We start from the raw sequence: 14,120 nt of genomic DNA, 5'->3' as shown, positions 1-14,120 counted from the left end.
ATTCAATTCACTCCCATAATTATCTCAGTCTTTTCTTAAACCCTAACCCTCGGATTCACCTCATGCTAGCTCCAGCACCGGTCAAGAGCCAAGTATCGCTACTTTTTTCCAAACTCCGCTGTCTGCAAACTCTGCCCGCGCAAAGACAATAAACTGAAGCCATCACCTTCATTATAATATAAAGATATCCAGCCTTACAGTGTTTCAGAGAACGAGGGCTTCTGTCATGCCAAATCGTGGCACTGCTAAATCTTGACCGGGCCATCAACGGCCTAATCGTTCGAACGCTGTTGCTAATCGTTCGAACGTTCGACGTGCGTTCCAGACTAGGTCCAAAATCTGTCCGCCTGTGACGTCATTCTACTGCTCTGCTTACTACAGGGCTCTGCACACAGCGTGCGATTTCTGTTGCGCGTCAACGTTCCATTTTGAAGTTTGAATGGAAGTCTATGAGAAAATCATAAAACATCGCATCCCAATGCACACAGCGTGCGATGCAATTTCTGTTGTATGTTCTCATAGACTTCCATTCAAACTTCAAAATGGAACGTTGACGCGCAACAGAAATCGCACGCTGTGTGCAGAGCCCTTACCACAGCAGATTAATGTGTGTATCTTAAACGGCGAAGACAAATGTAATCTTCTTGCACTTGAATAGGATTAAGCTTGATGCAGGCTCACTAATCAGCTATAGCTGATATAATATATAACATTTTATATGAAAACACCTGCTAGCATGTGTACAATATATGGGATTGTAGTGCTGCACACCTGGATTTTATAACGTTGTATTTAATAACGTTTATTCCGTTCTGCTTTTATTTGATATTGGGGGTCTTATTGGGCTCTCCCAACCCTAGGTGCTCTCCGCGCTCTCTTCCTGCTGATTGCGCGTTGTGTGTGTGTGTGTGTTCCATAGTAGTATGCAGTTATGGAATTATATTTATCACTGTGATGTGATTTAACTAGCCAACTCCGTACTACGTTAGCGGAGCGAATTACATGTGAAATTAGCATGCTAGCAGGGCTTCAGCTGGACAACGGGGCTATTTCCAGCTCCATTCACATCGAATAACCATAGCGCTTGCAGCGTGCCTTGGTGAATGTATTCGGAAAAGTGGAACTTTACGCACGCTGATCAAAGGTACTGTGGTAAACCTACTAGCCTAGGTGCCATACAACCACTCTCCGACTCCAGTTTGGGGCGCCCCTATCAACTGAGGAGTGTTCCACCACGTTAAGCACTGTGTCGACGGGTCCCCCGGCGGCTCCGTTACTACGAGCCGAGTCGACACGGTGCCACAACGCGCAGACCCCGGGGGAGGAACATATATGTTGTGTGTTGTTATTGTCCGTGTCTGTGTTTGGGGGGGGGGGGGATTGTTAGATGTTTGTAGGTTTTTAAATAGTCTAAAACAGCGGGGTTAATTGGTGGGATCTGAGGCTGGGGGAAGTTAGCTGTTGGGTTGGTCAAAGGAAGTCTACCGGTACAAAAAAGGTGGACCCAGTGATCGGTTCCCCTTTGTCAAGGGAGGTTCTTCAGTACTATCTCCAATGGGGTCATTATTTACTCTCTCTCTAGCTATTATACTGCAATTTTCTGTCAAAGGCATGTCGCACCCCGAACTGCCTCTCCGGCTGGCATCGCCCAATGCAAATTGTGCCTAGAGGGACTTAATTTCACCGGTACCGGCGAGATTGAAATATGTCGGACTTCAACATATTTTTTGGGACAAAAAGCGGTAATTAGCCTACCGGTAATAACTGAAACGCTGGTCTGCAGCGTAGTAGGCCTATGTGACCTCAGAATAGATGCGTTAATGCTGCATGAATACAATAGCATATCGGGTTATCAAAATATTAGGGATGCTCCGATTTATCGGCCACCGATTTAAATCGGCCGATTTCACTAATGACTCGATCGGTGATCGGCAAAAATGGCCGATCGCAAAAGCCGATCTTTTAAGTTATTTTATTGTGGGGAAAACGTTATTTCTATGTTGCGATAACTTCTCAACAGGATTTTACAGGGTTAAATAACAGAATACAGTGGATCCACAGAATTTTGATTACAATATCACCGTCGAGGCTGGTTTAGACAGGTTGTAGATTCTGATACCATTGAAACCGGGAGCGCTTAACCAATAGAGAATATTGCCAACATTGTGTTGGACAGGGGGATATGATTTTACCAAGCTCTCCGCCCGAGACGCGGGTGCGCTCCGGGCTCTCTCCCTGCTGATTGCGCGATTTCCTCTGTGTGTGAGTGTGTGCTCCGTAGTATGCAGTTATGGAATTATATTTATCACTGTGATGTGATTTAACTAGCCAACTCCGTACTACGTTAGCGGTGCGAGTGAGACGTGTGAAATTAGCATGCTAGCAGGTTTTCATATAAAATGTCATATATTATATCAGCTATAGCTGACCTTAATCCTATTCAAGTGCAAGAAGATTACATTTGTCTTCGCCGTTTAAGATACACACATTAATCTGCTGTGGTAGTAAGCACAGAGCAGTAGAATGACGTCACAGGCGGACAGATTTTGGCCCTAGTCTGGAATGCACGTCGAACGTTCGAACGATTAGCAACAGCGTTCGAACGATTAGGCCGTTGATGGCCCGGTCAAGATTTGGCAGTGCCACGATTTGGCATGACACTTCCAACACTTGGACACAGTTGTAACATCAAGGACCCCAATTGAAATAAGCCAGTGGCTTTCTTGGGTTTTTATCCTGTTAGGTGACCTTGTATGTAATATGTACTTTCATGTACCTACTTCTGCAAATCTTCTAATAAAGTTTTCAATCAATCAATCAATCAAACCTACTGCGCATCTTGGAGCTGAGGTACCATATTCCAAGTAGGAAGCTTTTCACTGAGAAAGTAACAACGGAGAAATAGCGGAGTCACTGCGCAATTTCATACAGTTATGATGGTCGTGAGACTGGTGTTGTTCATATAATTCTTATTTTTAGTTATGAAAGACCTGTTTGTGTTTGTGACAGGAAAGGCTGTTTTATGTTAAACGAACACACCACTGCCTCCTCACTGGGTAGCCTACTGAAAGTGCTCCTAAGTGTTCATCTGTTATTTAGCCTAATTGTTAATGACGAGAAGTCTTGTACTGCTTATGTTCTAAATGGAACAATAAAATTAAGTTGAATTTGTACCGATTTGCATTGTTATAAGATTGTGTTGAATCGTGATGCATTGCAGTTGGAAGATGAATCGTATCGTACCGAATCGGTAGTTGTAACATGTGTATCAGTAATGTATCGGATCATTGGCTATGTATCGAGATGCATATCGCATTGGCCTGGGGATGGAGATTCCCATCCCTAGTCTGCAGTGATGACATGTAGGAATATCTCCTTTACTAGTCTGCAGTGATGACATGTAGGAATATCTCCTTTACTAGTCTGCAGTGATGACATGTAGGAATATCTCCTTTATTAGTCTGCAGTGATGACATGTAGGAATATCTCCTTTATTAGTCTGCAGTGATGACATGTAGACAGGAACATGGCTGTGTGAAGGCAGGAACATGGCGTTGGCTGTGTGTAGACAGAGATGCTCTTTCATATTCCACCAGCATTGGATGAAAGAGAGCAATGTCACCTTCCATTAGCCCTGACTGAGGCTACCAGCACACACTCGCGCGCACACACACACACACACACACACACACACACATACACACGCACACAGCACAGGACACACACTCAGCACAGGGGGATACACACACACACACACACACAGCACAGGGGAATACACACACAACACAGGAGAATACACACTCACGTGCCAACCTACACACACTGCACGGGAATACCCCAACTTACACACACACACACACACACACATACACACACACAGAATTGAGATGCAGCCTGTGTGTCTTCCTAGCCCTCAGACAGCAGGGGGCAGCACCTTCTAAATGTGGTGATGATGACGTGCCTGTGTGACACACACCCAGCACGCAACGCCTGGAACGGAATGAGGGATTCAGTGCATTACGAGCCCGGCCTCCCATTTCTACCTCCACCAGCCTCCCCTGACCACAGCCTCTGTATTTCCCGTTAGTATAGCCAGGGGTGCCAGATGTCCTGGTTCACCACCTCAGTCCATAGTGACTGTGGTGTCCAGGCTGACCCAGGCAAGGCATGGCAACAGCCAGCAGTAGAGGGTGACTGGTGTCCCCTACGGTTTAAACGTGGAGGAAGACCACCACGCAGTGGCAGAAGTTGAACATGACAGATTCTGAACCTAGCAATGGTGCTGTGTAGAGTTGCAATATTATATATCCCTATGTCCTTAGTTGGTTTGATGAACGTACCTCTTCTGCTGAAGTGTTTGACTAACTCTCCAGACTCTGACCGAACTGCTTATGACATCAGAAATATGACGATTGACGCAAAAGCAGGACGGCATTTGATATGTTTAACACCTTGAGGCGTTGTGTGGATGTGCTCAGATCATAGTCCAGTAGGGCTGTCCCTAACGACTATTTTTCTAACGATTAATCTAGCGATTATTTTTCGGTTAGTCGATTACTCTAACGACTAATTTAACGGTTAGTCTAACGATATTTTTTTTTACTGTTCGATTAATGTATCACTTAATTTTCCCCAAATAAACTTCTCTTATTAACATTTCAGTATTTTATTCAATTATTCTTGTACAAATATATAAATTAGGCTTCTGCACTGCAGGGCAATATTCCACAACAAAAAATATCCTCTCTTTCTTACAGTCCAACATAAAATATAATATTATAAAATATAAAAGTTAACTTCAAATAAAAGGAAAAGTGCAAGTAATGCAGTAGGCAAGTTCAAGTCATTTATAGGAGGAATAAATATAATAATAATATAAATAAATACCAACATAAAATCCTCTAATTAGTGCAATTCGAGTGAAATTCTAACCGGAATACCGTAACTATACCTCTCAGTAACAATATAACATTCTCCCCCTCTCTCTGCTCTCCCCCTCCCACGCTCCTCTCTCTCCCCCCCTCCTCTCTCCCCCCGCCTGCCTCCTCTTGTCTCTCCTGCGCTCCTCTCTCCCCCTCACTCCTCGTAGGTGCGAGCACCACAATGACAATAGGCTACCGTAGCTAAAAAAGTCCTCCACACGGCTTTGCCTCCTGAAAATAAAAAAAGCACACATTTCTTATCATGTGTAGGCCCCTTAATTTCCACCTCACTGCTATGTTTAGCCAACTTGAATGCCAACATGGCCATTTAGAAGTCTGTCCATCACCACAACACATAGCTAGCTAGTAGCTACATGGCTAGCTAACGTTACTCTCGCTGCTATGTTATGATTAGCTAAATTGATGCTAACGTAGCATGCGAGCTACGAGCTAGATAACGTAGGTGCGAGCACCACAATGACAATAGGCTACCGTAGCTAGCCAGGTACATAGCTAACGTTACTAACACCAGAAGACAAGACATACAAACTGTGGTGAGCTACATTGCTTGTGTAACATTAGCTAGTAGCTATCCATTTTTCACTCTGCCTCCTCCATGTTTCCACTGGTCGCAGCCATGTTATTTATTTGCGACGCACCAACGCACATTACGTAAGTCGACGTATTGACTTAGTCGATTACGTCGACCACGTCGACGCGTCGTCCCAGCCCTATAGTCCAGAATAAAACGCTACACACAACAAGGACATATTAATCAATAGTAATCAATAATCTAATCAATAATCAAATTAAAGCAGGATTTGGGCCCAAATGTGTCCGCTCAGGAGGTGAAAGTCCTGTCCTCTGTGGTCCCTCTCACCCCTGCTGTGTGTCCTGTCGCCTGTCTTACCCCTGCTGTGTCCCCTGTCCCAGGCCTGCCCGTGTGTCCGGAGCTCACCAGGGAGAACATCCCCAAGACCCGGGACGTAGGTCACTTCCTGTCTGTGACGGGCACGGTGATCAGGACCAGCGTGACCAAGGTGCTGGAGTACCAGAAGGACTACATCTGCGGCAAGTGTCGACACGTCTTCTCTGTCCAGGTACACTACACACTTATATACTCTATATATACACTAGGGCTGCCACAAACGATTATTTTCATAGTCGACTAGTCACCGATTATTTTAACGATTAGTCGACTAATCGGATCATAAATTACAGCTTATCGCACAATTACTCAATCGCTCTTATTTAGCTATCATCTTCTAAATCAGCTTCTAAATTTAGCTTGAAGTTGTTAGTTGTTGTTGTAGGCATGTGCTAACTAAAAATAAAGACAATTAAAATGATTGTTCACTCAAAAATAGATATTTTAATGAACTTTGCAGATTTATTTCTGGCATCACTTGCATGTAATGTAATGTAAAGAGTAGTAGAGGGTGCAAACTGCTGAGTAAAATGAGGTAGGCTAGGCACTAGGCAACCAAAAGAATACAAAAACAAAAATAAATACTTGTACAGAGTACAACAGTTTTGCTTTGCTTCACTCATCTCATAGTAGAACGCGCCTTCTTAGCACTGTAACGTTAAGACAACATTTTTAGCTATTTGATAAGTATCGCTTTGATGACAACGTAAAATAATGTAAGAAGGCTTTTAACGTAACGATATCGTTAGCCAATAACAAGCTAACTAGCTTACCGAGACGAGCCATCGTCTTCCTCGTCATCTGCCACAACGTGCTTCCTTTTTAGATGCTCGCGCATCATAGACGTGCTGCCATGATAAGCGAGTTCAGCTTTGCAAATGTTACATTTTACATTCTTTTTTTCAACGTTGTGGTTGAAATGCTCCCACACTTTAGAGGTACGAGGACAGGAAGACATTTCTCTGTTTGTTTTTCCGGGGAAGTCACGTGTGCCCCGGATGACCGACACTGCGCATGTACATCAAAGACACTGGGAGACGCTAGCCAGTGGCAGCTTCAGGGAAGAAAAACGAATGCTTATCGAATGAAATGAATGGTCTTTATTGTCATTGATATAGTACAGGTACCAAACAATGACATTTGGGAGGGGGGGCTCCCCTGGTGCTAGGCAAAAAAATTTTTTTTTTTTTAAACGCTTATTTCAGCTCCAAAAAAACATGCGACTACGGCGATTACCAAATATGTCGGCGACGATTTTGGTAGTCGACGTCGTCGTGACTAGTCGACTAATCGTGGCAGCCTTAATATACACACTTATATACTCTATATACACACACACACTACACACTTATATACTCTATGGCCGAATCCCGATTCCCTTTTCTACCCCTTCGGCTCGTTTTGGAGTGCCACTCGCTTTGGAGCCAAGGCCTCTGTTCAGAGCCACAAGCCGTAGTGGTTGAAATCTTCCCCTATGAAATGGGACAACCCTTCAAGACCCTGATACGTCATCAGTAGTATCGTAGAAAAGCATTGACGCTCGCGATTCATTCGCAACTTAAGTTTTACGCTATCAATCGATCAAACAAGTCATCAAATAAAAAAGAACAATGCTTCATTATCAGACCATGACAGAATAACGGCGCTCTAACCTGTATGAAACCTGCGCTCCTATCCTGCCAGCCTGTACTGATATAGGACAACAGTGCAACAACTTCGCGGCTGAATTTTAGTTACATTTATGGCGTCATATGCCATCAAAGGGAAACATGGAAAAATGCATGACTTGCATGACTATGAGGAGTTATTAGCTTTGATAATGATGGTCAGACGTCGAGAAGATTCATCTGACACGGAGAGCAGCCACCGTGTGGCCTCTCACAAGATTAATTATTCATGTCGTTGGTAAGTAGCCGTGTAATAAGCGGGATAATGTCGGTCATTATCGAAAAATAAGAGCCCGACAGTGCGTTCGGAACCCCGAGGCGAAGCCGAGAGGTTTCGTAAAGCACTGAAGGGATTTTACTGGCTGGCCATACTTAATCCTTTACATAGCAGACTCCGCATTCCCCACAAATGTGACGCAATCTGATGTAAATGGACACCTCTCGGAAATGAGAAAGACGTCAAATTCGTCTTTAAAGTTTTTTTTTTTTTTTTTCAGATTTTCGTTTTTTTAGCTAACATTCAACTCGAAGATGTGAAGTACCCACTCGTTATTTTTCCGAACAGTTTTACGTTCATTAAATAAGTGTAATCTATAACACAATGACTTCGTTTCTTGTTGTTTGATGGGGATTCATTATCTTTGATGGGGATTTTCTGTGCTTAGTGATTTCCGGTGTAGCAACTTTCAAATACTCTTGTCGTCTTCAATTTGTTTCCGATTTCAATGTATGATGCATCATTTGAAAGCTTACAATCTGTAGTTTAAGCACATGTAAAAAACAGAAAAATGATTTCGCCTACAGGTAGCCCTTTTCATTGGGCTGTGTCACAAATGTGTTGGTCCTACTTTTAGAGTTCACTGCATGTAGGCTAGACATACTGTATGTTTTGATTGATGTAATATAGACTGCTTTAGTCGTAGGCTATTTAGTTAAATACAGTGTGAAGCAAATCCCGTCCGTGCCGCTGGCGCTGTCCATGGTCCTAAAAGTAAGAATGTATTTCCCACATGAACCATCCTGACGGTTTATGCCGGCATTTCCCGGGACATGCTAGCATGTACCAACTCGACGGTTTATGCTGGCATGTCCCGGGAAATGCCGACATAAACCATTTTCCCACATGTACCGTAACATATATACACTTGACATGTCTCTCCTCCTATAGGTCGATTTTGACATGTCTTTCCTCCTATAGGCCAACTTTGAGCAGTTCTACAGCTTCGTCCCGCCCACCTTCTGCCCCAAGCAGGACGACTGTAGCTCTGTCAAGTTCACCTGTCTGTCAGAAAGCTCCACCCCCTCCTCCTGCAGGGACTACCAGGAGATCAAGATACAGGAGCAGGTGAGGTGAGGGGGGGTGGCGGGGGGGCATCATATAGGACCAGGCACATACAATAGGCATATGAAACCAAGTTTAATGGGTAAACTCAGACTCTCCTCTAACTACCCCTGTCTCCCTGGCCTAACTACCCCTGTCTGGTCGAACTACCCCTGTCTCCCTGGTCTAACTACCCCTGTCTCCCTGGCCTAACTACCCCTGTCTGGTCGAACTACCCCTGTCTCCCTGGCCTAACTACCCCTGTCTGGTCGAACTACCCCTGTCTCCCTGGCCTAACTACCCCTGTCTCCCTGGCCTAACTACCCCTGTCTCCCTGGCCTAACTACCCCTGTCTGGTCTAACTACCCCTGTCTCCCTGGTCTAACTACCCCTGTCTGGTCTAACTACCCCTGTCTGGTCTAACTACCCCTGTCTCCCTGGTCTAACTACCCCTGTCTGGTCTAACTACCCCTGTCTGGTCTAACTACCCCTGTCTCCCTGGTCTAACTACCCCTGTCTGGTCTAACTACCCCTGTCTCCCTGGCCTAACTACCCCTGTCTGGTCTAACTACCCCTGTCTGGTCTAACTACCCCTGTCTCCCTAGTCTAACTACCCCTGTCTGGTCTAACTACCCCTGTCTGGTCTAACTACCCCTGTCTCCCTGGTCTAACTACCCCTGTCTGGTCTAACTACCCCTGTCTCCCTGGCCTAACTACCCCTGTCTGGTCTAACTACCCCTGTCTGGTCTAACTACCCCTGTCTCCCTAGTCTAACTACCCCTGTCTGGTCTAACTACCCCTGTCTGGTCTAACTACCCCTGTCTCCCTGGTCTAACTACCCCTGTCTGGTCTAACTACCCCTCTGTTCTAACTACCCCTGTCTCCCTGGTCTAACTACCCCTGTCTGGTCTAACTACCCCTGTCTGGTCTAACTACCCCTGTCTCCCTGGTCTAACTACCCCTGTCTGGTCTAACTACCCCTGTCTCCCTGGTCTAACTACCCCTGTCTGGTCTAAGTACCCCTGTCTGGTCTAACTACCCCTGTCTGGTCTAAGTACCCCTGTCTGGTCTAGGGATGGGACGATTATCGTGTTTATCGTTAATCGCGATAAAAACACCCGCGATAACTTTATCGTGGAGAATTTTAATTAGTTGAATAATCGTCATAATCGTTTATTTTATTATTTTTTTTTTTTATTATTATTATTTTTAAATGACTGGACTTTTTAAATAGGCACTACATTTTATAAACACTGCTTTGTCTGTCTGTTTTTATTGTATGTATTAATGTATGTGACCTATGTGTTTTTTTTTTTTTGGGTTAATATTTTTATTGAGTTTCACAGAGACATGTACACAACAGGACATAACAACAACAACTAGTATCCGTGGGGGAGGTTATTGTCCCATTAATAGTAGAAAACTAGTTTTGCACTTTGTTATGCAGTACATTGTCCATAAACAGAAAATGTTTAAAACGAAACAAAAACAAAAAAACAGTGGGGGAGGAGGCAATGTCACATATCAGAAATAAACAGAAAAGAAAATGACACAACAAATGCCATAATATATGATATGGGGGGGATCACCCCCATCGGAGACAGCATCCATGTCTTACAGTCCTAAACACAGCGGCAGCACAACACCAGCACAGTAAATAATATTGTGACCCATACATTGTAGATCTGTTACACATTAGTCTTGTGTACTTTCTTGAGTGTAATCCACCAAACCTTTCATTACAATGGCAGCCAGTCTGGTACCAATATAATCTAAGAACGGAGACCAAATCTTATAGAATGTCTTTATCTTACACTTAGACCTATATGTCAGATATTCCATAGGAATCATATCAAAAATTACCTTGTACCATCCAGCTATTGTAGGCGGTTTGCAGTCTATCCATTTCAGCAATATATTTTTCCTTGCACAAAAAGTGAAGATACACAGAAGTCTTTTGGAATGCGTACTTTTAAGTTGTTTGTCTGGCAACCCAAACAATAGACACATGGGGTCCTTATCCAATGTAACATCTAGAATTAGATGAATTTTATCCACTATACCTTTCCAGTAATCATCTATATATCTACAAGTCCAAACACAATGAACAAAGCTCCCAACCTCGGTAATACACTTTGTACACATTTCCGATTTGTTATGATCCATTTTATGTCTAAGTTGGGGAGTAATCTGCAAACGTTGTAGTAGTCTAAATTGCGTTTCCTTCGTCCTATTACAGATTGAGATGTCGTTTGCCGATTGCCATATTAGTGACCAAGTTGCTTCATCAGTATTAATGTTCAGGTCATTATTCCAGTCTTTGGGCGTAAATGCAGGTTTGCCTTTATCATATTTTGAAAGTGCTCTATACCCAAGCCCCAGAATGCCTCTCGTCTTTCCAGCAGAGACTATCTCCTCCAGCGGAGAGGGTTGGTGACAGAGGCCAGTGTCTTTTTGGCTATTTAAAAAACTTCGTATCTGAAGGTATCTGAAAAACTCATTTCGTGGTAGGTCATATTTCTTACATAATTGGTCAAATGAAAGTAGTATTTCCGTATCATATAAATGTCCGATAGTAACCATCCCTTTGCTGTCCCACCGCTTGAAACCCCTATCCGTGGCACCAGGGGAGAAGTCTATGTTGCCCCAAACTGGCGAGAGGGAGGATGTCATAATCGTATGTTATAAATAAATAGTAATATAATTGAGATTTCTCACATGAGCCGCGCGCGAATATCCTCACAGAAATGTGTCTCGCGTGATTGTTCAGCCTGCATGGGTAACGTGACTGTCAAGTCAGCCTTGTCAGTCAGTCACTAACGTATGCTAGCCTTCTCACCATGGCTGCATCGGCCCCGTGTCCATTGCCTCACCTTTCCAGGGTTGCCCGCAGGCTTCTATGCATACCTGCAACTAGTGTTCCTTCAGAGAGAGTGTTTAGTGCCAGTGGGCACATTTTAGTGCCAGTGGGCACATACTCACACCTCTCCGAGCACACCTCTCCGAAAAAGTGAACATGTTGACATTTTTGCACTTTAACCTATCTTGAAGCTTTCAAGTCTCTAAGCCACAAGGCTAGCACTCAGTTTGATGACAGAAAAGTGTCAGTGTTCAAGTTTTGTTTGACAGTATTTTTTTCCTTTATTTATGCAGTGATACCTTATAATTTATCATTACCTTATTTAAGATTTTATTAAAGATTTTGATTTTTGTCAAGATGTTTTTAAAATGATGTTAATGTTATTAACATGATTCAATAAAAATACAACAAAATCTAAGTTAAAGTGATTACAGTGTGTTTTATTGGCATTCTAAAAAAAAGTTTTTTTTTTTTTTTTTTTTTTTAATTCTCGCGATAATATCGTGGATCGCGATTATTTTGCCCACGATAATCGTGACATGACATTTTCTAATCGTCCCACCCCTAGTCTGGTCTAAGTACCTCTGTCTGGTCTAAGTACCCCTGTCTGGTCTAACTACCCCAGTCTGGTCTAACTACCCCTGTCTGGTCTAACTACCCCTGTCTCCCTGGCCTCCCTCCCCTAGGCCCAGAGGCTGTCCATGGGCAGCATCCCTCGCTCCATGGTGGTCGTCCTGGAGGATGACCTGGTCGACACCTGCAAGTCTGGTAAGACTAATAGAATGTCAAAATGTTATTGTCCACGCCGTGCGTGATGTCACACATTTCATGGACTACAACCTGACAGAGTAGGACTACAAGTCCCAGGTTGATGATGTAACAGGTTGATGATGTAACATAATGGACTACAACCTGACAGAGTAGGGCTACATGTCCCAGGTGATGACGTGACTGTGTATGGCGTGGTGCGACAGCGCTGGCGGCCCCTGGTGGAGGAGGCCCGCTGTGACGTGGAGCTGGTCCTGCAGGCCAACCACCTGGAGATCAACAACGACCAGAACACCAAGACGCTGCAGCTGGAGGACCTGCAGAGGGAGCTGGAGGGGTTCTGGGACCGCTACAGACAAGACCCCATCTCTGGTACTCACACACCTGTAGAACTACAGACAAGACCCCATCTCTGGTACAACACCACCTGTAGAACTACAGACAAGACCCCATCTCTGGTACTCACACACATGTAGAACTACAAACATGGCCACTAGCTGGTACACAAACACCTGTAGAACTACAAACATTGAATTGTAGGTTGAATTGTAAGTTGAATCTAATTTCATCAATTACCTACAACTACAAACATGGCACCCAGCTGGTACACAAACAGCTGTAGAACTACAAACATGGCCACTAGCTGGTACACAAACACCTGGAGAACTACGAACATGGCGTCTTGCTGGTACTGAATCAAAACACAGAAACACAACCTAAACACATGTGTACTAGTGTGACTGTAGATCTCTGTCCTTCTCTCTCCCCCTGCTAGTGTGACTAGGGCCCAATCCCGATTCCCTTTTCTACCCCTACGGCTTGTTTTGGAGTGCCACTCGCTTTGGAGCCAAGGCCTCTGAACAGTGCCACAAGCCATAGTGGTTGAAATCTTTCCCTATGAAATGGGACACCCCTTCAAGACCCTGATACGTCATCAGTAGTATCATAAAAGTATTGACGCTCGCGATTCATTCACAACTTAAGTTTTACGCTATCAATCGATCAAACAAGTCATCAAATAAAAAAGAACAATGCTTCATTATCAGACCATGACAGAATAACGGTGCTCTGTAGGCTATTAACCTGTGCTCCTACCCTGCCAGTCTGCACTGATATAGGACAACAGTGCAACAACTTCGCGGCTGAACTTTAGTTAAATTTCCGCTGTCAGATGCCATCAAAGGGGGGAAATATGACATGGAAAAATGCATGACTTACAGGGAGCGCAGATGTATTTTTATGGCGTTCAGAAATCCAATGTGACAGGAACACTGAAGAAACAGCCGCTGCATTAGTCAGCTATATGCTCACATCCAGTCTCCCGCTCACTGTTCTCCATCAAAAATGGCACATTCATCAATAATATTACATAACAACTGCTCAGATTAGATTGCGGGTTATTTTGGTTTAATAAGTGCCGCTATACAACTATACCACCATCACCATCAAGGGGGGGAAATGGGAAATGCGATGGAACTAGGTCAAAATGCGCGCCTATCATGCACAAATCAGCCTAACGATAGATAGATAACTTTACATTAAATATGTCTACCATCATCCGCTGTCAAACGCCACATGTAAGAATGTATTTATAAATAAACGGGATTGTACATCTTGTTCTGGAGCGGAAATGTGAATCGCTCTTCGATGACAT

At 43.9% G+C, this 14,120-nt stretch overlaps 1 protein-coding gene across 1 annotated transcript in view; it reads left to right on the top strand.

Moving 5' to 3' along the window:
• Positions 1–14,120, top strand: part of mcm9 (minichromosome maintenance 9 homologous recombination repair factor) — a gene marked incomplete at both ends in the record, with an annotated part of 51,098 nt that overhangs the window by 10,692 nt on the left and 26,286 nt on the right. Inside the window, 4 exons of the mRNA XM_080525593.1 lie at positions 5,856–6,022; positions 8,716–8,862; positions 12,385–12,466; positions 12,638–12,838. Coding sequence (XP_080381719.1) covers positions 5,856–6,022; positions 8,716–8,862; positions 12,385–12,466; positions 12,638–12,838 — 597 coding nt within the window. The remainder of the gene's footprint in view (positions 1–5,855; positions 6,023–8,715; positions 8,863–12,384; positions 12,467–12,637; positions 12,839–14,120) is intronic.

This window comes from Nansenia antarctica (assembly GCF_963989245.1).
Source record: "Nansenia antarctica genome assembly, chromosome: 1".
NCBI lineage: Eukaryota > Metazoa > Chordata > Actinopteri > Argentiniformes > Microstomatidae > Nansenia > Nansenia antarctica.
This window is presented reverse-complemented; position numbering and strand designations above follow the sequence as displayed.